The sequence below is a fragment of the Mirounga angustirostris genome, unplaced genomic scaffold (assembly GCF_029215605.1).
Source record: "Mirounga angustirostris isolate CCGP_5_RB_7025 unplaced genomic scaffold, mMirAng1.0.hap1 SCAF_13, whole genome shotgun sequence".
Classification (NCBI taxonomy): Eukaryota; Metazoa; Chordata; class Mammalia; order Carnivora; family Phocidae; genus Mirounga; species Mirounga angustirostris.
The window spans coordinates 11,715,668-11,742,393 of record NW_026991721.1 but is presented as its reverse complement, the minus strand read 5'-3'; the positions used below and the strand labels follow the sequence as shown (position 1 = coordinate 11,742,393).

At 43.2% G+C, this 26,726-nt stretch overlaps 1 protein-coding gene, 1 long non-coding RNA gene and 1 pseudogene across 6 annotated transcripts; 2 read left to right on the top strand and 1 right to left on the bottom strand.

Moving 5' to 3' along the window:
- Positions 1-668: 668 nt before the first annotated feature.
- On the bottom strand, positions 669-15,470 carry LOC135362309 (uncharacterized). The gene is made up of 4 exons (XR_010406865.1): positions 15,344-15,470; positions 14,843-14,982; positions 2,497-2,614; positions 669-1,885 (listed from the first exon to the last, which is right to left on the bottom strand). It is a non-coding gene; the product is annotated as an uncharacterized LOC135362309 (long non-coding RNA).
- Positions 8,286-16,223, top strand: LOC123857963 (glycine N-acyltransferase-like protein 1; annotated as a pseudogene).
- Positions 16,224-17,564: 1,341 nt separating this feature from the next.
- FAM111B (FAM111 trypsin like peptidase B) lies at positions 17,565-26,567 on the top strand. Of its 5 annotated transcripts, none has more exons than XM_064576378.1 (4): positions 17,565-18,000; positions 18,886-18,932; positions 19,832-19,944; positions 22,813-26,567. In XM_064576378.1, exons 1-4 carry the CDS (start codon positions 17,621-17,623, stop codon positions 24,922-24,924), a joined length of 2,652 nt encoding a protein of 883 aa, XP_064432448.1. In that variant the 5' UTR covers positions 17,565-17,620; the 3' UTR covers positions 24,925-26,567. The 5 variants fall into 5 exon arrangements, 4 of the variants coding, with proteins under 4 accessions (XP_064432448.1, XP_045749552.2, XP_045749554.2 ...); XR_010406864.1 differs by lacking the exon at positions 22,813-26,567 and adding an exon at positions 21,557-22,718 and having other exon boundaries at positions 17,905-18,000; positions 19,779-19,944; XM_045893598.3 differs by having other exon boundaries at positions 17,905-18,000; positions 19,779-19,944.
- Positions 26,568-26,726: the final 159 nt, after the last annotated feature.

Sequence of the window (26,726 nt, the reverse complement as noted above, 5' to 3'; positions counted from 1 at the left end):
AAACCAGCATATTCCTTCTAGAGGCTGTTAGATTGTCTCCCCTCTATCAACAGCTGGCTCCCTAATCTCCTCACATTTCTTTTTCAATTCAGAGCAAGAGCCTGGCTTTATACTGTCAAGAATTTCTTGCAGAACTAGGGTATTGCTCTATACACAGTAGGTGCCTGATACAGGTTTCTGAAATGGAAGAGCTTCCTTTTTGCCTGGCATAATTTTCAACCCAAATGGGTTCAGAAATTCTTAGCCACATCCAACAGTAGCATTTTGATTCATTCTACTTCAGTGGAGGAAGCAAAAAGAGATGAGGGGTCCCAGAACAATGATTTTCCTTTGTTCTCACCTGCAAAGCTGTCAATCTTAGTCTCTGCAGCAATCCCCAAGTAAAGATAAGAAGCTGCTGGCTGTTCTAGGACGTGAAATATACCATCTGCACAAACTTCTGGCAGCAGGGTATGAAATTTAGTCCCTCCCTCAGGACCCCATGTTCAGAGAGACAGCTCCAAAATATTGATAGGTTGGCAGAATGACCTCTGAGGCTCAGCTGTTTTCTGGTCTTAAAGGTCCTTCCATTATTCAGCACCTCTGTCTGGACTGTGAAATCAGCTGGCTAAGCACAGAAAGGTAGGTGGACCTCTATAAAATATACCTCTTTTCCTTCCTTCCCCTTTCACAAGCACCAACAAGAAGAGACAGATATTATTAAGATGTGACTTACAGAATCAGAGTTTTTAACTGTAAGTAAAGGAATTACTTATTTGGGGGCCCCTGGGTGGCACAGTTGGTTACACATCCAACTCTTGGTTTTAGCTGAGGTCATGATCTCAGGGTCCTAAAACCGAGCCCCATGTTAGGCTCCACTCTCATTGCAATCTGCTTGAGTTTCTCTCTCCCTCTCCCTCTCCCCCTGCTCCTCTCCCACTGCTCGCATTCCCTCTCTCTCTTAAATGAATAAATCTTTTTAAAAAGCTAATAAGAAAACCAAACTTTAAATGATGGCCACATAATTTAATTCAGTAGAGTATCTCAAAACTCTTGAGAGGGCACCCAGGATCAAAGGCTGAGGGCTTTTGAGAGGTCCTTTGGAAAATTTTGTCAGAGGAAGGGGAGGATACCAGAGAAGACACTTTTCAAATCAGCCTTCTTATTTTCAAGCACAGGAGCATGGAAAAGTAGGATTCTTTCATGAAAGAAGTCTTCAAAGAGGAAAACGTTGCTTTGAAAAGGTTATCCTGGCACTAATGATTGACACTGGATGATTTTAATTCTGAGAGGTCTGTCACCATAAAGGCAAAACATAACACCAAAAGTTCAAGCTTCCATTTTTCTGTAATATGGAGGAGGAAAAAATATTATACAAGGGTGGGTTAAGTAATGCATGGAACCCAAACAATTGGATGTTTTTGTGCTAATATAAATTATAATGCTTGTGTTTGAACTGGTATTTTTTTCACTGACCATAAAAGCTTGAAATGGACAATGGCACTAATCAACAATATTTTCTAGGAGTGCATTTCCACTGATGCCAACCACAAGGAGCAGACTTAAACCCCACACTTCTCAGTGGCTGAAGGTTTTCTTTATCTTTTGACACATGCAAATTAAATGGCATTTTTTTCTGAATAAAATATAAAGTGAGAACCGATTTTCTTCATGTAGCCTTGGTCTCGGTTTGGGGACAGTGTAACCCATTCTCATCTCACAAGACTGTTCCATCACAGTCCAAGAGACAGTGTCCTCCTCTGGACCCAGCACACCAAATTCTGGAAAATTCTGGAGGCAGCATTCAATATATTTCAAGCTCCTCCCATTTTTTCCAAAATTCCACTGCTCATTCACAAGCCCCACGTGGGAGGCATCCAAGAAGATGTTCTGAAAGCTTCCTTTCCTGTCAACAAAAGAATGTGCATTTATTCAGCCAACATTTACAAAATGCCAGGATTGCAGAAAATAAATATGACATCAACCCTTTCTTTGAGGATCCCACAGCCTAGAAGAAGAAACAGATGGACAAAAAACTACTACTAATTCTTTGTCTGCTTCAAAATGTTCCCAAATAATTAAGAGGGATATAACCCTATGTGCTTTATGATACATTTCATAGCAGAGTGTGGACTTTATGCCTTGGACTGAAAGTTTAAAACAAGGGAGTGGTATGATCATACTTGTGTCAGATAAATGACTCTGATCACCATGTGTAGGTGAGTTAGTGATACTGAAGAAAAGCAGATATTGCAATAGCCTGGAGCAGATAAGGAAATCCGCTAGAGATAGCAGTAGAGTTGATTTGAACAGGATTTAAGAGGCCAAAGGAGGAGGAGGAGGAGAAAGAGGAAGAAGAAGGAGAAAAGTAGGTGTCTGATATGGGTATTAAGATCATCCTTGCAGGGGGGATCTGATTTTAGATTTGTATTTCCATCTGCCCAGAAAGGTTCTGAACCCTGAATCTATACTCCCACACTTTACTCCTGTCTCCCAGATTTCTCCCTACTGTCTCACCTTCAAGGACTCAGGGATGCTCTTTTCCAGGGATTCATACATAATCTGCAGCTTCTGGGGTTCTTGAAGTACAAACATCTTGTATAGCACCTCAGCCGCCTTTTCTCAGGAAGATGACCTAAGGAAACAACATACAAAGATACCTGGAAGGATGAGACAGGTGTCCGGGAAAAGGAGGAAGGAGAAATCACCTAGGACATCATACATTGCCAGACATAATGGGTTTTAGAAATTATCAAGCCCAAACCTTTCCCTTAGTAAATGAGAAACTAAAGCCCAGAGCTGCAGCTAGACATCAGGGCTCCTTTCTACAGGATCTTTCTACAATTCCACAGAAAGTACCATAACACATCTGGTGAAATGAATCTCCCCGTGCTCATTGATTCAAATCAGGCCAAGACTCTGAGCAGCAAATGTCATCCGCTGTCCAGATGCAAATGAAGAACAATGAATCTTTCAGAAAAACTGTCCCAGGGGACCCTGAGGTCCCTGGGCATGAAACACTTGCTCTAATGTTGCCATAGGATTAGTATTTTCAGGCATCATGAAAGAATGCAATCTTCTGGAAAAGATCATAAAGACCATATTACATGTAGTTGCTTTTTCCTGAGGAACAAAATCATAGGAAGGAAAAATTATTGATCAGGGATGATATTACCCAAGTATAAGTTGGCAAAATATAGAAACTGGAATTATACCCTAGCAATCTTAAAAATAGAGCAAACCTTTTCATTCAATAATTTCACTTTAGAAACTCATCCCAAGGAAGCAATAATAGATACCTATTATTTATTTGAAGTAAATACAAAGAAGTTCATTGCAGTATTATGATACTGTAAATTTAGAAATGATCCAAAACTGGGGTACGAGGCTGGCTCAGTCAGAAGAGTATGTGACTCTTGATCTCGGAGTTGAGAGTTCGAGTCCCACATTGGGTGGAGAGATTACTTAAATTAATAAAACTTAAAAAAAAATAGAAATGATCCAAAATCCATTATAGAGGAATGCTTAAATTAATAGTGGCATATCCGAATTATGGATTAGTGGGTAGCCATGAAAATGATGTCTTCAAAGTGTGTTTATTTTTTATTTTTATTTATTTTAAGATTTTATTTATTTATTTGACAGAGACACAGCGAGAGAGGGAACACAAGCAGGAGGAGTGGGAGAGGGAGAAGCAGGCTCCCCCCTGAGGGCAGCCCCAATGTGGGGTTCAATCCCAGGACCCTGGGATCATGACCTGAGCCGAAGGCAGACGCTTAACCGACTGAGCCACTCAGGCGCCCTTGTTTTTGAATAGTATTAAGATTCTTCTACATCTTTCTTCCATATGGTTAGCCAATGATGCCAGTACTATTTATTAAATAAATCACCCCACCAAAGCTTAAATACCTCTTTTGTCATATAATACATATATGTATTTGTATCTATTCCTGTATTGGATTTTAGTCTTATGCTGTTTCAGTGGCTTTATGGTAACTTTTAACATCTCTTTTCCTATCCTTTTTCTTAATTTTCTTTTTTTCCTTATGGTTTTATATTATATTCGTATGGACTTAAACAGAGTTTTCCAGTTCCCCAACAAGTATTCCAACTACCTACTACAATTGTGATCTGAACTGGATTCACTTGTTAAAAATAATTTTGAGTGGATTGAGATTTACATGTTACTAAATCTTTTCATTTAGAAACATGATATGTATCCCAATTTTCTCAGTTTCTGTTTTACTACCATTTGGTAAAATTATACTGTTTTCCTAGGGTAAGCCAAATGAAATAAAAACCATTCAATTTATTCTTGGCTATTTTATGCTTGTCAGGACTGTCAGTGGAATTAGTTTTCCTTTTCCATTTCTGAGTACTATTACTTTGCTATTGATTTTTTATTTCTGTTCTTAATTTTTTTAAAAGATTATTTATTTATTTATTTGACAGATAGAGACATAGCGATAGAGGGAACACAAGCAGGGGGAGTGGGAGAGGGAGAAGCAGGCTTCCCGCCAAGCAGGGATTTCAATGTGGGGCTTGATCCCAAGACCCTGGGACCATGACCTGAGCCAAAGGCAGACGCTTAACGACTGAACTACCCAGGCTCCCCTCTATTCTTTTGTTGTTGTTGTTGTTGTTGTTATATTTTAATCAGAATCAACATTAAGTGGCATAAAACATCTATCTCTTCGCTCTTCTCAATCTCATGACCTTAAGACTCAAATACAACACAAGCAGTTTTCAGAATTATTTTGGCCGGCCTCCCCAGTCCCAAAGGAGATTAAAAAGTAATAATGTAAAAAAGTTAAGGTCAAGGTGTCTTAATATCACAGCTAATGACTAACCATTTGCTTACTGGTGGCTTCTGCTCCATCCTAAAGCCTGCGCCCCTCTATTCTTAATTTCTAAACATGCCATACAAGAGTCTTTAAGATACTGTTTGTTTATGTGTTTTCCATCAGAGCCTCTTTGACTTTGCCAACACATAATACTATAATATGTACATACAGATGATTTGCTTCTTTTTTCCCCACATAGTATTGGTTTTCTAGTTTCTTGTCCTATTGCATGTGCAGAACCTAGGAAGATAATACCAACTAAGAACAGCAGTATCTCCATCCTTGTCTCATTTCTGACATTAATGAGATGGCTTTAACAATTCACATTTGGAATTATATTTGATCTGTCTTTACATGTTGAGAGTATTTTCCCACGATGCCTATTTTCTCACAATTTATATTTGGAATAGTGACTGAAATTTATAGGTTTCTTTTGTATTTGTTTCTTCCTTTTCTTTTATTTTTGGCAGTTGATTACACTCACACAGTTTTTCATCCTTTAACACTTCATCCTTACACTGAAAGATCTTCTGAGTCTAAGCCATTCTTGCCTTTCTAAAATAAACTCTATTTGTTCACATCTACTATTCATTTGATATAATACTGGATATTTTATTCAGAATGCTTGCACCTGTATTCATACGCAAAAGCGTTGAATAAATACCTTTTATACCTCTTTTGACCAATTTCAGATTGGGGGTCTTTCTAGCTGTTACCATGGCTTGATACTGAAATTGTGTGTTAATTCTTGCCTTATGTAGAACTTAAATATAAAATTATCTGATTTTGGCCACCTGATAGTGGATAGACATTTCATTTCCAATTGTTTCTATTAGTATATTGAGGTGTTTTATTTCTTTGAAGATCAATTTTGAAAATGGATGGAAATCATCCATTTCTTTTATCAGTAAACGTGTTGCCTCGGAGTCACATCTAACCTTCCATTGTAATTCCCTTGTTCCCATCGCTGTCTCCTTCCTCATCTCTAGTACTGTCTGATTTTTGGTTTTCTTTCTCTTGTTTTTCCTTAAAAAGTCTCACCAGGAGTTTATCTTGACTTTTTTTTTGACATTTAAATGGAGTTTATGGTTTTGTCTGCTTTTTGTACTATGTCTCATTCTCCATTTCATTATTTTCAACTATTGTTCTTACTGACTGCTCCCTTTGCTTTCTTTTGGTCACTTTGATATTCTCTTTACAATTCCTTGAATACTTTGTCTATCCCAGTCATTCTTTTGAAATGAGGCTTCTTAATACATCTACTATTGTGAATTCATCAAGGTTTGGTTTTGGCCACATTCAGGAACCTGCGTTTACTTTTACAAGCACCCTCCAATTCTTGAAGGATTCTTTAAAATTAGTTATATTACTTTATGTTTTAGTTTTCAGCAATATAATTTTCCACATAATATATTCACTGCTGAAACTCTCAGACTTCTTGTTGTTATTTACTCTCAGAAACAAATATTGTCTCTCATGGAAGCTGTGGCTTGCCAGAATGGGGTTCCAAGTCTCTTTCTTCCAAGCCCATGAGAATAATATCATAGCAAATTGCCCAGAGTGCCACCAAAACTTCTGATGACCTTATTCCATTTTAGAGGCTTCTGGCTTTGAATAAGGTATTCTGTCCTCATAGGTTAATAGTCTGTTTCTTTGGACAAGGGTAATGTCTTATTCAAGTTTATTTCCACTGGAGCATCTTGCCCATGCTCTAGACAGTGTAGATTCTCAGTACATGAAAGCTGGGAAAAAGAAGTTCAAGGGCATGATCGGACCTTTCACTATCCCATACAGGAGCTGACTGGCCATCCATACACAGGCAGACAATGCACATGCTCCAAAGAGCCTCAACAATTATGGGCAGTTCTAAAAAATTATGGAGTCATTAACCAGAAGATGCTCCAAATCCACGGCAACTAGTCGGAGACAATGAGCAACTGCATTGGTGACCAAAGTGGGTCCCCAACCAACAGTATCAGCATCACCTGGGAGCTTATTAAAAATGCCAATTCTCAGGCTTCCTGAATCAGAAACCATGGGGCCCAGAAGAGGGACAGCAATGCGTGATAGAGTAAGTGCACCAACTGATTCTTCTTTTTCTTCATATTCTTCTATTTATACATTTATTAACGCTTACATCTTAATGAAAGGAAGATGTTTGTTGAAAGATGGTATAAGAACAATGAAGTTTCCACATGGCTTTTCCCTAGTGCTTCTACGTATGAGTTTCAAACACTGATATCTCATGAAAGGAAGATGTTAGTTACAGGATGAATTCAGCACCATGTAGTTTCTTTTTTTTTTTTAAAGATTTTATTTATTTATTTGAGACAGAGAGAATGAGAGAGACAGAGAGCACATGAGAGCGGGGAGGGTCGAGGGAGAAGCAGGCTTCCTGCCGAGCAAGGAGCCCGATGTGGGACTCGATCCCGGGACTCCAGGATCATGACCTGAGCCGAAGGCAGTCGCTTAACCAACTGAGCCACCCAGGCGCCCCAGCACCATGTAGTTTCTAAGAGATAAGCCCATGGCCCTTTCCATATGCTTCTATTTATGCATTTAGTAACAATTACATCTTAATGAAAGGAAGATGTTCGTTGAAAGATGGTATAAGAACAATGAAGTTTCCACATGGCTTTTCCCTAGTGCTTCTACGTATGAGTTTCAAACACTGATATCTCATGAAAAGAAGATGTTAGTTACAGGATGAATTCAGCACCATGTAGTTTCTAAGAGATAAGCCCATGGCCCTTTCCATATGCTTCTACTTATGCATTTAGTAACAATTACATCTTAATGAAAGGAAGATGTTCGTTGAAAGATGGTATAAGAACACTGTAGTGTCAGGGAAATAAGCACCTGGCTTTACCCAAGTGCTTGTATGTATGAAAACATTTATACCTGGCGCCTGGGTGGCTCAGTCGTTAGGCATCTGCCTTCAGCTCAGGTCATGATCCTGGGGTCCTGGGATCGAGTCCCACATGGGGCTCCCTGCTCAGCAGGAAGCCTGCTTCTCCCTCTCCCACTCCCCCTGCTTGTGTTCCTGCTCTCGCTATCTCTCTCTCTGTCAAATAGATAAATAAAATCTTTAAAAAAAAAAAAAAAAGAAAGAAAGAAAACATTTATACCTGACTGAAAGGAAGATGGAATTTGCATGACAGTTTTAACAGATTGTCATTTCTAGGAGTTAAGCACATGGTCGTTTCCATGTGCCTCCACTATTCAGTTTTTATTTTATTTTATTTTTTAAGATTTTATTTATTTATTTGACAGAGAGAAAGAGAGGACAAGCAGGAGGAGTGGCAGGCAGAGGGAAAGGGAGAGGGAGAAGCAGGCTCCCCACTGAGCAGAGAGCCCTACGTGGGGCTGGATCCCAGGACCCTGGGATCATGACCTGAGCCAAAGGCAGACACTTAACTGTCTAAGCCACCCAGGCACCCCCACCATTCAGTTTTTAAACACTTCCATCATAATGAAAGGAAAATGTTAGTTGAAGTGGGGTTTGAGCACACTATGTTTTCCAGGATAACAGCACATGACTTTTCCCTAGTGCTTGTTGAGGAAAGTTTTAAAACACTCGTTAACTTAAAGAAAGGAAGTTGGTAGTTGCAGGACAGATTCAGTACAATGTAGTTTCTAAGAGGGAAGCACATGACCTTTTCCATATGCTTCTCTTTTTTTGTTCCTTTTAAAAAACCTTTTTAGGGGCACCTGGGTGCACAGTAGGTTAAGCATCCGACGCTTGGATTCAGCTCAGCGTCGTGGGATCAAGGCTGAGTGCTCAGGGTGGAGTCAGCTTGAGGATTCTCTATCTCCCTCTGCCCCTCTCCTACTCACACATGCTCTCTCTCTCTCTCTAAAATAAATAAACAAATCTTTAAAAAAATTTCATTTGGAAATAATTTCAAACTTAACACAAATTTCAAGAAAATAGGAGTAGAATGAACACCCATTACCTCGTCCATATTTACCCACTGTTCCCATTTCCCTCCATTTGTTTTAGACTTGAGCTCATACTTGCTTGGGCTCCCTCCCTCTTTACACACAACATAAATACATGGTATGTTCTCATGACCCATGTGGAGCACCTTGCATTTGCCATTGCACTTCACCTCTACATTCTTCAGTGTATATTCCTAAGAATATGGATATTCATTACATAGTCACAGTATTTTATCACCTGTAAACTTAAGATTGATACAATATGATTATTTTCTATACCATCCCTATTCCAATTTTGTCAGTTGACCCAATAGTGTCTTTTATATCATTTTCCCCTTTTGTACAGACTCTAGTTTGGGATCAGGTATTCCATTTACTTACCATGTCTCTTGGGCTCTTCACTGGCTTTGTTTGTTTACTTTTTATTTAAATTCTGGTTATTTAACATAGTGTGTAATATTAGTTTCAGGTGTACAATTTAGTGATTCAACACTTACATACAACACCTGATGCTCATCACATGAAGTGCCCTCCTTAATCCCCATCACCTATTTCACCCATCCCCTTGCCCACCTCCCCTCTGGTCACCATCACTAACTGATTCTGATATAAGCTCAGGGTTGGGAACCACCAAGCACTTGTACAGAGTTACTAATCAGGTGAAAGCCAAAGAAGCAGAGAACTCTGAACCATGAACAGGGTTGCTTTCTTACCTCTCTTCCCAGATTGTCAGGAAAATTTGGGTGAGGAGCCCGGAACAGTTACATTCTCAAAGTCAGTTAGAGTAGAATATCTGAACAAAATCCTCTCTGTAAGGGAAGATATTCTGAAGCTCAGTACCTCCAATGAGAGCAAACCTGGAACCTGGTGTGAACATGCCCTCCAGATGTCGAGTTTGAGACATATTAAAAAACATGTTCTAATCAATATTGTGGCTTTCTTCAATATTGTTATTTCTTACACATTTTTGTATTTCTCCTATATCAGTTTTTGAGTGAGGAGAAGACAAATTCATTCCCTGGGATGAATAAAAGTTGTCAAATGGACAAAATGGACAACTTTTCAAAGGCAGGTATCTCATCAAGGACACGAGTGCTTGAGAGCTCTAGAATGGGATGGTATCAGAAATTACAGGAGTGGGGACTAAAAGTTTGTTTGTCTTGTCTTGTTTCCACAGTGAGGATCTAAACGTGATCTCTCTCATTCTGTGCTGGAAAATGATCGCTGGAAACCAGGTCAGAATGAGAGAAGCCTGCCCAACCTCCAGCGTGGCACACAGACCCTGCCAGCCCACTATGCTGGGCCTAAAGGGGGCTCAGGCATGAAGGCACATGGACCTCACCAGAGATGTGTGAATAGGCCATACTTGGATGGATACTGAAACCAGGGTGTCCAAAGACAGCTGATGGCACATTACATGAAATATCTGTGTCAGGAGAGTGTTCCATATGCCTCTCTGTGCTGGCAAAGGTGGGATGCTGTCTGGTTTCTTTGTGGCCTCATGTGCATGGCCCCAGTGGACCTGCTACCCACAGAAATTACTTCCATTTGTTTAAATGTCAAAGCTCTTTAGTCATCTTGGGAAAATCCTCTATAATACTGAAGCACAAGTCACAAAATAGCTTTCTTTAACTCACAGATGTTTACTGGGCATTTATGATGTGCCGGGAACTTTTCTAATGTTGAGGCAGGATGTTAAAAGGCCCTGCCACAGTCCTAAACAACTCACAATCTGGCGAGACCAGACATTGGAGGTGGTGGGTGCAGAGCCTGTCAACATGTATGATGAGTGTTCTTGGGATAGAAGAGGTTACCAGTAAGCATGTGATAGGGAAGCTAGGGGCAGTTCTTACTTCTGGGAGTCAGAACACTTTATGAAACTGGATAGATAGAATCTACTATCTAAAATATAAATGAGGGACTTTAATAAAACTGTCACTAGAATAGACCTAGTCTGTTTAGAGGGTTTGTTGTAAATAACCCTGCTACTTATGGATTTGTGAGGCACTGCTATGCTAAATAATGAATGTCAGTCTCCTAGTTTGTGATTCGCAAAGTATAAAAGGTGAAATCCCAAACAAATGGCTTTCCTAGGCTAACTTCACCCACTCACACAAGTAGCATTTATCACTGTGATGCGGAAAATGGCACCCAAAGGATCAAGTTCCACGGCCTCGGGTCCTCTGCTAGATGTGGTATTTCCTGTGACTCCTTTCTCATACCCTTCACGAGTCATTTGTAAAGCTTGATCCTGGGTTAGGTGTTCCTGTGAGTCTGGCTCTTTGTTCAGCCCTTTGTGTTTTGCCCTGTGTGGTCTCAGGAGAAAGTTCTGGTATCAGAAGGGTTCCTGGAAGAAGTAACAAGGATGGTGAGGATGGAAGAGTGAGTAGGAGTGAACCAGATGAAAAAGTGGTGAGAAATTCCAGATGAACAAGAGAATACGTGCCAGGCACTATGATAAGCAATTTATAATTGAAAATTGATATTACTAATTCAGAATCCCTGAATTATACACTTGAGGAAGAGCACAAATACAACAAAGGCCTCTTCTGGCCCTGCCCTGCAACCCTGCCACTGGAATGTGAAACACTGTGCACGCTGAAGCTACTATATAAAACAAGAAATTGTAACAGAATTGGCTCTGGGTGATTGGCCAATGCCCACCCCCATCTCTCCAACAAAAGGTAAACCATAGAATTTCATGTTTATGTTTGATATGATTATAAATGATGCAACTTCAATAATTACCCTGTAATTACCTCTGTACCCTAAGCTGGCACAGCAAGTTTACCTGCAGAGACAGCCCACTCAGATCAATTGTTGGGCTGCCCCAACTCCTGATTCAGGCCTCGCTGAAGGTAGAAGAAAATACTGCTTGCTGTGTCAAGGGAAGATTCATATGCAAACTCGAGACTCGGGTCACAACTCAGGGGAGTTCGCTTCCACAGGAAATTTGGGTCGGCCCAGGTTCATGGGACGCCCAGGACAACTGTGGGTGGCTGGTATGAAGGTGCTGATACAATGTGAGCACTGGGTCTGCCTTGAGAAAGAGTGACGAAAGTCCCAGGTGGAGTGGGAATCAAGATGGTGAACCAAGTTGCAGGTGTCTGTCTCCTTCACACCAATAACTATATGAAATAATGGGGAAAATAAAAGAAACAAAATCAGAATAAATCTGCAACAGCAAAGCAAAAGAAAAGAAAAGGCAATGTCAGTTGGCCTGAAATTTTGAGCAGAGAGATGAACCTGGAAGAAACCCCAGGTCCTAACACGTCACAGGGCAGACTGCTGTGGAGACGGGAACTACATAAAACCTTCACATTTGGGGATAGGGAAGAAAGAAGCGGGTGGGAGGTGGCCTAGCATATGCCCTCCCTGGGCCCATCCTGTCAAGCCCCATCTCTCCTCCATCCTCAAGCCCCTGTTGGTCCTCAACAGCAGGGCAGTGGTGACATTTACCCACAGGCTGAGCTGGTGAGTACAGGCACTCAGACTAGAGATGCAGAGCTTGCTGAAGGTCACACGGAGGGACCAGGCACCTCCACTAAGGAATCTTAATTCACTTCTCCATCATATTCACTGATTAACTTTTTATTGATCAATAATATTTTTCCTAGTATTCATAAATGAATACAAATTTCTCTCCTACTATAAGAGATAAAGTGCCAGCTCTTCTCCCTCGGCTTCCCCGGTGCACCCCAATAAGATGATGTCTTTCTAAAGATTCAGCCCTTGTCCTTCTCCCTCCTCACACCCAGAGGAGTGAGTAGATGGTCTAGACCAAACCTCTCTTCCCCCAGCCCTGCTGGCTGGGAGCACAACCCTGGTGGTTCAGACCAGATGTGGTAGACTCGCCCTTGCTGTCAGTCATTTCCAGAGGGTCTACCATGGTCATTGAGATTTAACCATATACGTAAATTTGGCCAGATTTTTTTGCTCATCGCTGTTTCCTCTCCTTGTTATCTGCTCCTGTCTGAGGTCTGTGTTCCTATTTACTTGCTCTGCGGTTAGCATTCTTCCTCCACTATTTTCTATAGATGAGTATGTTAGTGATATGATTTCTGAAGTCTTCCAAAGCCGCAGATATCTTTCTCCAATCCTCAGGGGACTGACATCCTGCGACCCCATGTTCGAGACTGATGACATTCTATTTCCTCCATCTTTTTTTTTTTTTTTAAAGATTTTATTTATTTTTTTGACAGAGAGAGACACAGTCAGAGAGGGAACACAAGCAGGGGGAGTGGGAGAGGGAGAAGCAGGCCTCCCGCGGAGCAAGGAGCCTGATGCGGGACTCGATCCCAGGACCCCGGGATCATGACCCGAGCCGAAGGCAGACGCCCAACCGACTGAGCCACTCAGGCGCCCCTATTTCCTCCATCTTATGTATGATGAACCTGAGGCTCAAAGAAAATAGGTAACTTGTTCAAGGTCATGCAGCCAGTACGAAGTGGATGACTAGCCATGGGGGGTTTCAGACTGATTAACAATCAAAAGCACAAGATAAAGCAGGGCTGAACCCAATGTCATGTTTATAAAATGATGTAGGGCTGGACAGAGCTGGCAGAGCATATCCTTCCTCCTTGGGAGTGCTGCCGGGGCCCTGGTGCAAATGCCAGGCTCAGTCGCAGCAAGGGGTGGGGATGTCACAGAGGAGCTAATATGTATCTGCAATCGACTTTGTCCCTGGCTAGTTATGCTAGCTCTCCCTGGACGTATCACTCATTCCCACTGATTATGAATCATATAATAACCTCCACACCCTGAGTAGGTTTCTCACGATGTTCTCCTTAAATTATGCCGAAACTGGTAAACTCAGAAGATTCATGTGTCATTTGTTCAGACCATCGGGTGGCTAAGAAGTCACTCCAAGGTCAACTCTCAGGGGTCCTTGGCTCCTGTATAGGAAGTGGGTCAGCTAGGGTGAGGAAAGGCTGTTCAACCATTCTGTTCAACCTTTCTTCAGGGGCAAATCCAGGCTCCGAGATGAGATCTCCTGGCTCCTAGCCCAGAACACCCAGTACAACCCCACCAGCACTTTAAAAGAGAAGATGCTGAGAGAGACAAGAGCAGAGTCTCTGAACTGTAACTGAGTTCCTGGAGGGATCTGTGTATGTGACATTTACCTGTCCTTCCTGTGGGATAGGGCCTGAAAAGTGGGAGAGAAGAGGAAGAGGCTGCAGCTAAGTGGGCCAGAGGAAAGGGTTGGGTGCTCCTGGCCCTGAGGATTGCAAGAATGGAGGAGACAAAGGAGGCACGAACAAGCTGTCCCCATATTCCATGTTCTCCCACCTCAGCCCAGGGCTTTCCCCTCCACCTCCTGCCCTTTGGTTCTGTTGCTTTCCTCCCACTATGGGACTCCCCCTTGCCCGTCTACAAGCTAGATACTGATGTGAGGAGGCAAAACTAAGCCAATGGAAAATGATCCTATTTATTACAGAGTGAGATACTGTATATGAACAATAAAGCAGGATAGGGAGACAGAAGACATACGGGGGTGGGGGGCATATTCAATAGGAAGTGGTCAGGGAAGGCCACCCTGAAAACCTGGTGTTGTTCTGAAGAAAGAAGGAAGAGAGCCAGGCACAGATCCAGGTGAAAGCTTCCAGACTGAGGAAGCTCTGCAGGAAGTGCCCGAGATGGTCCATTGGGGTGAAAGAAGAAACTATTTGAACCTCCATTTATATTTTTATCTAAACATGAAAAGTTACATGCGCCTAACATTTACTATGTTATTAAAATATATAATGTAAATAAGTATACATGGGGTGAGTGCTCAACTTGCTACCAATTATACCAGTGAGAAATTAAAAGTTCAGAGATTACTACAGCACAGCCTAAGGCAATAATCTGAAAGGCCAGAGTAAATTTTTTCCATCATATTACCTGGAAGAAAACAGGTATCTATATTCTGTGTCTATCTTTTTGATCTCCTGTGTACATCTTTTTCTCCTTTACTTTACAGCAGAGTCCCCTATTCTTCTGTATTTTCAATACCAACTAGACCCATGCCTTGCAGATGAGTCCCGAATAAAGGAATAGATGACTGGACAGACAGAAGGATGCATCAGTGTACAGACCTGTTTCACCGAACCCGCATGCACTGAAATGCTACAAAGGCAGCCTTGGCACAATAAAGGACTTTGGCTTTGGCATCTGACAGGAGTGAAAATCCTTTCAAGTTCCACCCACAGGCGACTTACTTCCCTTGTTTCCTAATCTGTGAAATAGGAAATGAATTAAGCAGAAAGAGGAAATGAGGCAATGCTCTGGACAATTTCAAATTACAATGCCTGATGTTTAGTGGACACTTCCCACTCTGCTCTCCTGACCCCCAGGCCCACGCACTCCGCTCCCCACTGTCAGCACCCAGAAATACTTAGCTGCTAAGGCAATGACAGGTGCCACGCTGGCTTTGCCCCCTCGAAGCCTTTCACAAAACCGCCAAGGACCCAGAGTGATGAACCCAGAGACCAGCGAAGTGGGCCTTAGTTAACTGAGACCAAGGCAGCTAGAAAAAGAGGGTTGAGCCAGCCTGAGCTAAAGCAACCTTGACAGAAGCAGGTCCTTTCAGGGAGTACCTGACGCGGCATAGGCCACTGTCCCCTCTCCATCCGGTGCCACAGTGCAGCCCCCTAAAGGGGTGGGAAGCTCTTGGGCGACAGAGAATGAAGGAGTGGGCAAACCAACACCAAGCTGCCTTTGGCGACAATGAGTGTCAAACCTCACCCGCTTCCCCGCCTCCTTTTCCCTCCCCTTTCCATCAGGCTCGTTCTCTGGCGCCCTCTGCAGGCCATGCTCGGAACTCCAGCTGTGGTGGAGAACCTTTACCCACAGTGAGTATCCATCCACTGGTGTTGGGAACTGGGCTCTGTTCTTGGGGTCTCTGTTCCCTGCCTGGGCAATCCTGCAAGGGGACTGCCCGTGCTGACCACATCCCCAGGAGCTGCCTGTACGAGAGCCCGCGGGCGAACAGAGAGGGTCACACTGGGAAAAGTGAGGGCTGTGGGGAGCGGGACTGGAGGGGAGCAGGGGGCAGAAAGTGCTGGGATGGGCTTGGGTCCTGGAAGCTTATTGGAAGAAAACGGAGAAGCAATGGAAGGGGGCTAAGGACACCGTGCCTGGCTGCTTAATCCTGGCTTTGCTAATAGCTGTTTGTCTTTAGGTCAGTTGCTTGATGTCTCTCTATGGCCACAATTTCCTTTAAAATGGGGATAAGGGTAGCTGCCTCCTATGCTTGTTAGAGGATAAAACTAGTTAATATTTGTGGGCGCCTGGGTGGCTCAGTTGGTTAAGCGACTGCCTTCGGGGTCCTGGGATCGAGCCCCGCATCGGTCCCCCTGCTCCGCGGAGAGCCTGCTTCTCCCTCTCCCTCTCCCACTCCCCCTGCTTGTGTTCCTGCTCTCACTCTCTCTCTCTGTCAAATAAATAAAATCTTAAAAAAAAAAAAAAAAAAAAAAAGAGGGCGCCTGGGTGGCTCAGTTGGTTAAGCGACTGCCTTCGGCTCAGGTCATGATCCTGGTGTCCCGGGATCGAGTCCCGCATCGGACTCCCTGCTCAGCAGGGGGTCTGCTTCTCCCTCTGACCCTCCCCCCTCTCTTGTGCTTGCTCTCTCTCATTCTCTCTCAAATAAATAAATAACATCTTAAAAAAAATATGTGTGTAAGCTAGTTAATATTTGTAAATACTTGGAGTACATTTTGGTCACTGAAATTACCAGTTGGCCTTAGAGATGGCCACCAACAGCATTGGCATCACCTCTTGAGAAATGCAAGTCACCGGGCCATACTCCAGCCTTAGCGAGTCCGCATCTCCACAGAGGGAGCTCAGAAATCTGTTTTGACAAGCTGACCAGAGGATTCTGATGCATCATAAACGTTGTGAAGCCCTGGTCTGAGTTTCCGCGGTTTTTAAAGCTACCCAAGTGGTAAGTTGGAACAGGAATGGAAGGAGAATCAGAAAGGGGCAGACGGGTTTAAGTAACAAGTAGGGAATCAAGACCCGCAAGAGGGGAGTGAACTTGCCCAAGGTCTCCCTGCAAGAAGCTATGACACTCTAAGGTTAAACTCCTCCAGTGCACCACAGCCCCCAACTAGTCCCATGGTCTTAGGCAAGCCGTCCTGTTTCCTAATCTGTGAAATGGGAGCAAAAGCCAACCTAACTCCAGGGGTGACTGCGAAGATCCCATGAGACCCAAATATGTCAACTACAAAACACCGGCCCGCTGGGAATAGGGGCTGAACTACAGTGATCAAGCAACCCCAGGCCCCGGAGCCTGAGATGCCTGCAAGGCCCTGGGCCCTCGCCGGGCGGATTTCCCTCTAAGAGGTCCTTGATAAAATAAGACTCCTCCGGCAAATCAGGGGGGCGGGGGGGCGGAAGATTTAGGGAGAAGTTCGGATCTCTGGGCTTCTTGCTTTGGCCTAAGTGTGTGCATTAGCCTCTCGGTGAGGCTGGTTCGTTTGATGGGGGGGCCAAGTCCCACTAGACAGACCACAGGAGCGCTGCTGCCCGCTTTGGGCCCTTTAGACCGCTGGAAGCCCGTGCTGCGCCCGGCCAACACCCGAAGACTCCGGCCGGGCCTCTGCCCAATTCAGGCCGGCCCTCCAGCGGCCGCTGGGTCCCACCCGGGACGCGCCTCGCGCCACCGCCCACCCCGCAGGCCGAACCATATAGCCCGGCGGCCCCGGACGCAGGCCCGGAGCGCCCGTCCCGCCTACGCGCTGCGGACTCGGCCCCGCGAGAGCGGGAATCGCAGGCTCCTCCCACTCCCGCTCGCGCTCGCTCGGCTGCCCGCCCGACCGCAGCCCCACAGCCCCGGAGAGCGGGCGAGAGTGCGCGGCCGGTCCCGGAACGAGATGCCCGCCCAGGGCCAGCGGGGGGAGTGCGTGCGCGGAGACCGAGCCGCAGCGTCAGGCGGCTCCCGCGCGCGGGCTCCTGCCCCGAAATCCAGCCCTTGCGCCCTCCAGCTCCCCGGATGGGGTCCGCGCCCAGCCTCTCCCGCCCGCCGCCCCGGTGCCGGGAGCGGCCAATGGCTTCCTGAAGCGGCTGTGTTCCCGGCCAATGAGGGCGGACACCGCCCTCTCGCCTCCTGTTGGCAGGACCTAGAGCCCGGGAGAGCTCACTTCCACTTTCCCCGAGGGAAGAGAGCCCGCGGGGAGCCGTCCGTGCCCCGTCTTCTCAGCTCTTGCGACTCCCGAGGCAGCGGTCACCGGCCCCGTGGACACGCTCCGCGTCTGTGAGTGGTGCTCTGGTCCTCAGTGGGACGTGGAGCTCTTAGGGGTGGTTGTCAAGAGCACTAGGCAAAACCTTGGTCCTGAGCCAAGAAGTTTTGGGGGTAAGGGATAAGCAAGAAGTTTGGGGTTAAGGGATAAGCAGCCTCCCATTGTAGGAACCTCCTTCCCGCCCCCCACCCTCAAGGATCGAGACTTTTCCTCCTAGAAAGACACCTGGAGATCAGCTAGGAAGCTGTTTCAGCTACCCTGTTGTGTGCCTGGGCATCAGGAGAGGGGGATGGGGGGGATGTGGAGGCGGGAACGTTCTGGGCTGGGGGCGGGGCGGTGGGGCACGGATCAAATATCATAACTGCAGCCCAGAGTCACTGAATCATGATCTTTGAGGGTGGGATCCGGTATATCTTCCTTTTTAACAAGCCCAGAGGGGGTAATTCACAGGAACAGTAAAAGGTTGATCTACACCAAACATCTTCATTTACAAATCAGGAACCCCAGATCCCTGGGAGGGGTGTAGGGAGAGGGTTTGACGTTTCGGGGTGGTTCTTTCTTGGCCTTAGGTACTTTCTTCCATTGCTGCTCTGCTCAGTTCTCCCCGGAATACCTGAGAGGAACCCTCTTCGTGTATCCCAAGTTCTCGGTGTGGGGAGGGCATTCCCTTCTGTGTCCTGTCACCTCTGCCACCTCCCTCTCTCTGACTCTTCAACTCAGGGATTCCAGCTGGCTGTACTGCCCCCCTCGCAGCCTGGCCTGGGATCTCTCACGCGGGCAGCTGCAGTAATCACAGGGGGTGCCCTATTTGTACTGTCCTTAACTGCATGATGGCCAGCCAGTTCCTTGTAAATCATTGTTACCTATCTTTTGCCCATTTTGTCTTGTTTTGTTTTCAGTGTGGAGGCTAAATCTGGTCCCTGTTACATTTGGCCAGAGTTTCAAGGTAATAACTATTTCCGTGTTCTTTGCTACTAGTTCTGTGAACGGTGTCCCTTCTGGATCTGTTTCTGTTCCTCAGTTTCTTTCTTCATTAGAGGTCCTATTTTCCTCTGCTGTTCATGCCTGGTGATTTTGTATTGGACATCCAGCTTTGTTAATTCCACATTTTGGGGTGCCAGAAATGTTTCAATTCTCATTGATCGTCTTAAGCTTTGCTGTAGTGCCCAGTCATGTGACTTGCAAACAGTTTGATCCTGGCAAATGTTGCCATTCAACTTCCTCAGGTGGGACCAGGGCAGCCTTCAGTCTGGGGCTGCTTTTATCCCACTACGGAGACAGTACCTTCCTGAATACTCGACCTGATACCTCATGCATGGTGAAGTTTTCTAGTTTGGCTTTTGGGAGCAGAAACTATTCTCAGGCCTGAGTGAGCCTCAGAACTGTTCCACTTTTTCCTTTAAGTGGCTCTTCCCCTGGCTTCCGGTAGCTTCCTCACATGCATGGACTGACCGATACTCGGCTGGGATTTCAGGGGGTACCCACTGCAGATCTCCGATCCTGTGTGTGGCTGTAGCTTTCTTCTCTCTAGTAGTCTGCCCTACAAACTCCAGCCACTTCGGCCTCCCATGACCCTGAGCTTGTCTTCTCAACCCAAGGAAACTGCCAGGCTCTGCTGTCTCCCTTCCCTGAGATATGGTCTGGAAACACTCCCCAGGCAGAAAGCTAGAGGTTCATGGGGATTACCTCATTTGATTTCTGTCTCTGAGAGGTAGGAGATCACTGTTCTGCACGGCCTGGGGCCCAGTGTTTGCAAGTTGTTTCATGTACCTTGTCTTTCCTTTGTTTTTAGTCATTGCAAGTGGGAGGGTAAATCCAACCTTGTTTCTCTGACTTGGCCACTAGCAGAAGCAAGTCATAGTTTCTTAGAAGTCATCATGAACTCCATGAAACCTGAAGAGAACAAGTCATTCACTGCTACAGAAAATGGCCGGGGTACCAGACCTGAAGAGTCACAGGTATGTCTCCTTTTTATACACCTTTTTTTTTTTTTTTTAAAGATTTTATTTATTTATTTGAGAGAGAGAGAATGAGAGACAGAAAGCACGAGAGGGAAGAGGGCAGAGGGAGAAGCAGACCCCCTGCTGAGCAGGGAGCCCGATGCGGGACTCGATCCCGGGACTCCAGGATCATGACCTGAGCCGAAGGCAGTCGCTTAACCAACTGAGCCACCCAGGCGCCCAGGTATGTCTCCTTTTTAACAACTCTTGGCTAGAGCAGCATACTCTAACCATAGTACGGTATTAGGATCCTGGAAGGGGATAAGCTCATAAAGAATGGCGGTTATAAACCCTTCCTCTGTGTTGTGGAAATTTTATATTTGGGAGATCACATCTATAAGTGCCTGTCAAAACCAAATGATAGTGTATGAATTAGCAGTGCAAAGTGCCTTATTAGACAACAAGATCACTAACAAACACTGTAGATGCTTGATATCAGAAGGACAGACAGGCCAAAATAATTAAGCAGTTACTGCTTACCGAGAAATTAGTGTGTACCTGAAATTACTCTTGCAATGTCCTGTGGATTATCTCATTCAACATTTAATAAAACAATAGATATTGTTATCATCCCTGTTTTAAAATTGAAGAAACTGAAACCCACTTTTCTTAAAGTTGCAAAAATGATGAACTTGAGGGTGAGGATTTGAATCCAAGCAGTCAGACTTCAGAGTCGGTTTTTGACCAACACAAAATATGCAAAATGATAATACTGACTCAAGATATAAACAAGTGTTTTGGAGTGCAGAGGGGAAAATGCTTCATTCGCACTCAAAATTTAGGCAGTATCACCTGAGAAAGATCTTACGGGATGAATAGAATTTCACCAGGAAAGTGTATCCAGCATGAGGAAATAGTGGGAGTCAAGTCACATGCACAAGAAAACATATCTGGGAGCAGTATAGTTAGACTTGATGGTGTGGAAAAATTCAAGAATGTGGCAGATGATTACAGTAGGCTTTATTTCAATAAAAATAAAATAGGAAAAGCAAGCCTTTACATTTTTTAGAAAAAAAATAGAATAATTCTATGAAAGTTAATCTTATGACATAGACTGATTAATAAACGTGACAACAGAAAACTAAGGATTTCTTATCTGGAATGATGCCTGATGAGAATGAAAAAGCAAGCCAGATACTCCAAGAATATGTTTAAGACATATAATAAATAAACAACTTGTGTCTGAATATAGAAAGGATTTTCAGTGATCAAAAGGAATATAGTCCTATAGAAAAACGGGCAAGAGACATGAACAGGCAGAAGCATGAAAAGGCGTTCAACTCCTATTAGTAAGTAAACTAATTAAGATGCCATTTCACACCCACAAGATTGGCAAATGTTGACAGTTGGGCAGTACTGACTTTGGATGAGGATGTAGATGTCCCACAGTGGAAGTACAAGGTGGTACAACCATTCTGTAAATAATATGGCAGTATTTAATAAAGGGAAGTATTCAGAGATCCTAAATTGGAGCAGTCCCACTCCTACCCCTGAGTGACATTCTTGCACGTGTACACCAGGAAACATTCAAGGATATTCACAGCAGGATGGAACCACTGTTTTTTTGTAGAAAAAACCTGGAAATGAATAAATGCAAAGGAAAAGGAAAGCACCATGAGAGGAAGAAACTCACTGTGCCTGAAACCAGACAGCTCATTCAATTGCGCTGGCCTCCTAAATAAACCAAGCCCCTCTGTCCCTCCTGAGTTTACTCTCTCCAGCTTTATTCTTCTGTTCATATAGAATAGGTCCAAGACTTGAGACTCCACAAGAATTCCCATCCAAGTTCTACTGAATCCTGTGGTGTCATGTTTTTCACTTATGTCCTTGGTTTTGATTCCTGTTGCCATCGGATTATCAATACTTTTTCCCACGCTATTGCCAACTGGTTCTATGTGCATATGTTTTTGAATATGTATATTTATGTGTATATACCCATGTGTATTTACTTGTATATCTATCCGATCCTGGGATTTATCAATCATTTTAGTATATTATGTATTTCCTTACTGCTGTTGAAACATGTACCGAATAGAACTAAACAGATACTTAATGGGAATTTTTGCAAGGTGATGTTTCAGCTGTCCAAGAGGTGCATTCAATAGCTCCAGCTTTACTAGTAAGTAATGCAGATTTTAGAAACAGTCAAATTAAATGGCATCTCATCTATCAATTGGTAGACATTTAAAATAATAGTACTAAAATCCTTTGGAGGAGTCAACCATTTGGTTGCTCTCTTTGGGCAGCAAGGGGAGAAGAAGCAGAATGAACTGGTGCAATTTCTCTGGCAAGGAGCTGGGCAGCATAGATGTTGTGAAGTACATTATAACCTTAGTCTCAGTTTTTCTACAGCAGGGAATCTAGCCTAGGGAAATATTCAGATGTTGAGACAAAATGTTTTGTGTGTAGAAATGTTTGTCATATTTAGAGTAGTAAAAACTTGGAAAGAATCTTAAGTATCCAGCAAAAGAAGAATGGATTAGAAATTATTGTACAGTGAAATATCCTGTGGCCCCTCGAATTGTGTTTTCAGAGGTTGTTGAATGGCATGTATGTCATTAAATGTGTTTCATGACATGTCAATCAATGGCAGATTGCTTAGTGATTTGTATGTGCATGTGAAATCATAGAAACAAATAAAACAACACGTAGAATGGTTATCTCTGGTGATAGAATAACTTGACTGGTATTTTTTCTCCATTATTCATTATCCATGTTATTATCCAATTCTTCTTCACAGTATCTATCAGTTTTATAATTAGAAAAACAGGAAACGTTATTATTAAAGGTGGTTCTTACTAAGTTTTTAATCTTTCCTTTTTTAAGGATGCTGTCATGAGGCAGACATGTCCTGGCACACCTGCTGCTCATTCTCTGCCTGACAGGAAAGAGCGTAGCAGTCCCATTAAGCTTAAAAGTGAAGTCAAGCAGGAAGCCTCTGTGGAAATTCAGAACCGAGACTTGAGCACCAGTAAAAAATGTTCTTTTACTTTTACCTTGAGTGAAAGCTCCAGGAAATTAGACCGTAGTGTGTTTACAACCCATGGTAAACTCACTGAGAATATCTACTCAGCCCTGAGAGCTAAGGCCAATTTCAGAGAAAAGATGGAGAATCATTTTAATAAGAACATCCTTGTTCATGAAGAGAAAACTATAGGCGGATATGTAAATTTAGGAATGCCTCTCAAGTGCCTACCTAAAGATTCCCATTTTAAAATAACATTTGGTCAAAGAAAGGGTAACCAGGAAGATGATCAGATGTTTCGCCAATGTGAAGATCCAAACATGGAATGCATTCTTTTTCACGTTGTTGCTGTTGGAAAGAATATAAAGAAGATTGTCAAGATCAAGGAGCTTCATGAAAGAGGAAGTACACTTTGTATCTACGCATTAAAGGGTGAGACTATCGAAGAAGCTCTAAGCAAGGATGGCCGATTTCGGTCCGACCTTGACAAATTTGAATGGAAAGTAATGGAAGATCATCAGAAAATTCATGGAAAGCAGTCCCTGGTGGATGAAGTATGTGGAAAAACCTTAGAAATGGACATTTTTAAGAAACATGTCAGGAGAGGTGCTCCTAAAAAAATTAATCAGAATGAAAATGCCACTGATGAAATCGGTCCCCAGGATCAGATACAGTCTGAGATCAAAGAATACGAACCAGAGGCAGATGGGGAAACTGAAGTTGTAGAGTCCAACAGAGAAAAAATCGTCCCACCTCAGAGTCTAGGGCATGGTATTAAAGGTAAAAAACGACGCACAATTTACAGAATAAGGGGTTATTATAATAGTCTTAACAGAAAATACCGGAGGAACAACTCAAGACATAGGCAAAGGCCCCCTGTGGGTATGCAGCATGTTATTCAAGCTCTCCCGAGGAAGGCAGCTAACCTCTGGCTAAAGAATTGCCAAATGTTGGACAAACATATAATGGATCAATATCCAAATTTTAATAAGGAGGCACTTTGGATGAGAAAGTATTTTCGGGATGAACGGAAGAGAACCAAACTGACAACCTTTCAACAATTCAACATATATAAAAAGTACTTTGGGAAAGTGACTGAAAATTCTACTTCAGTTGCAACCTGTGAAGATCTTATTCATCTTAGTAAGTCAGTTGGGTTCATGGCATGGGAGAGTAATGGAAACACAGGGAATGCTACTTGCTTTGTCTTCAATCATGGTTATATTTTCACCTGTCGACATGTAATACATCTTATGGTGGGAGAAGGCACAGATCCAAGTTTGTGGCCAGATATAATAAGCAAATGTGCAAAGGTAACTTTCACTTATAAAAGGTTCTGCCCTATCAATGTTGATTGGTATGACATTGAGCCATGGTTTGGAGTGTCTGATGGACCTCTAGATTATGCCATTCTAAAGCTAAGAAATAATGGAAATGGATTCCCTCCAGGCCTGTTTGAACGAATTTCCTCTCAAACACCTAGTGATTTGGTTTATTTAATTGGTCACCCAGAAGGCCAGGTCAAGAAGATAGATGGGTGTGCTGTGATTCCTCTAAACCGGCGGTTAGAGAGGTACCTAGAACACCAAGATGGGATGGTAGAACCCCATGCTGCCCCTTATAATGTTTTCTCCATGTTCACCCAAAGAAGTTTCCTACCAGAAGTTTGGAGTCCTGACACACTTAGCTATGATACCAGCTTTTCCAGTGGGTCCTCTGGCTCCCCAGTGTTTAATACATCTGGTGAATTGGTTGCTATTCATACTGTTGGGCATTTTTACAACCATGGAGATAAAACCCAAGCCCTTATTGAATATGGCTATTCTATGTGTTCAGTTCTTTGTGACGTTAAACATAAAAATGAGAGCTTTTATAAATTCTTAAATGAAGGGGAAAACGAGAACCATAACGAAGACCATAACAAACAAGAGTTGTCACTTCAAGATCATCAGATTGAATCCATGGAACATTAGAAAAATGTTTTCTAGAAACATTTTTTTCAAGAAAATATGCCAATAATTTAGAGTATTTGGGGCTGTTTCATTAAAGTATAATGAATATTCTTTTAAATTAAAAAAGTTTTAGAGATCATGTGGATGTGCAAAACACATATAAGAGTTTAAGTAAATTCTGATTTTTTTTTTTTTTTAATTTGAAGCTATCTCAAGCCTCTGTTATATGCATACAAAGAATTTGGTATTTACCATCCTGAATGCTTAGGAGGATACATCCATCCCATCTTCCTAACTGGTAAGGTAACCCCATTCTCTGCATCACAAAATAATGGGTAAATAAACCTTTAGAGCAAAGGAAAAAAGATTTATTGTTCCTCTAAAACTCAAAATTCTTTGGTAATCTTAGTGTTTTTTCTCTTTTGTGTCACCTGTAACATCAGCCCCTATTGCAAATGCCAACAGAAAATCCTAGCTTTTCTGTTCTTTCCTCTAGTTCTGCCCTTCTGTGGAGGATAGAAGCATGACTTGCTAAGTCTCCATGCCCACCTTCTCTTATCCATAGTCTAGGGAGCTAAAATAGAAATATTTCAGTCTAAGTTGCAAGTTAAGATTCGGGTATAAAATAGATGCACTTGCCTGTTACCTGGAAGATAGAGATAAGATGGAAACTCTTTTTTTCTCCATCTTCTGGCAGACTACGTCATAGACGTATTTACCCACTCCCCTAGATAGTCCAGAATTTCTGATTGATGTGCCTGTCTCCATCACATCAGGATGCAGCTTTTTGTGGTCTAGAGATGAATCCTACCATTCCCTTTCACCCTACTCACATACCCAATACAGCATAGTAGAGTATGGCCAGAATCCAACCACTTAAAATAAAATTTCTACTCAGAAAAGTGAGTGGAAAATACAACAGTGACTGTCCCATGGCAGTGATCAAATTCTCTTGTATCTGTGGTGCTTTATTCCCCAGATCCCCTAAATGAATGGGCCGTGAATATCAATGTTTCTACATAACCTGACCTCTAAGTCATAATTGATAGAATTTTTGATAGGCACAGGGTTCAAACTAAAGTTCTCTCCCATGATCCAGACCTAGAATATACAAATGCTAGTCAGTCTCGGACTGAGAACCTGTGAGTTCTGGAAGTATGCGGTGACTTTGCTTATAGAGAAACATAAACCTGACACTCCTTTTTGGTAGGATGGATGATGACCCCCAATGCTATCTAGGTCCTAGTACCTAGAAGCTTTGAAAGTTAAATTATGTGGTAAAAGGGACTTTGCTGATGTGATTAAATAAGAATTTTGAGATGGGATGAATACGCTGACTTAACCCAAGTGGGTTCTGAGTGTAATCACAAGTGTCCATGTGAGAGGGACATGGAGAGAGCTTTGAGTACAGAAGAGGAGAAGGTTGTGTGGGAAAAGCACACAAAGGAATGCCGGACCACAGCATAAGTCATAAAGGCAGCTTTTCCAAGCTAGAAAGGGCAGAAAATGGATTCTTTCCTCCAGACTCCAGAAGGAACTGTCTCCCGACCAAACTCCAGAAGAAACTGATGCTGACACTTTGCTTTTCCTCTCCTAAGATCCATTTTGCCTTTCTGACCACCAGATATGTAAGATAATAAATTTTGCTGCTTTAAGCCATTAAATTTGTGGTGATTTGTTACAAGAACAATAGGAAACTAATATAGAACAGATAGAAAAGTCATGCTGGAAATACGAAGTTAAGCCACACAACTCAACCTATCCAGCCCTCTGATAAAAGGCTCATCAGAGGGCGCCTGGGTGGCTCAGTTGGTTAAGCGACT

Bases quoted from the DNA above. Each gene is read 5' to 3' on its own strand.
- FAM111B (XM_045893596.2), top strand. From the start codon at position 17,621: ATGCCCGCCCAGGGCCAGCGGGGGGAGTGCGTGCGCGGAGACCGAGCC. The intron at 18,001-19,778 runs GTGAGTGGTGCT...CTTTGTTTTTAG, and splicing joins CGTGGACACGCTCCGCGTCT to TCATTGCAAGTGGGAGGGTA. The intron at 19,945-22,812 runs GTATGTCTCCTT...TCCTTTTTTAAG, and splicing joins CCAGACCTGAAGAGTCACAG to GATGCTGTCATGAGGCAGAC.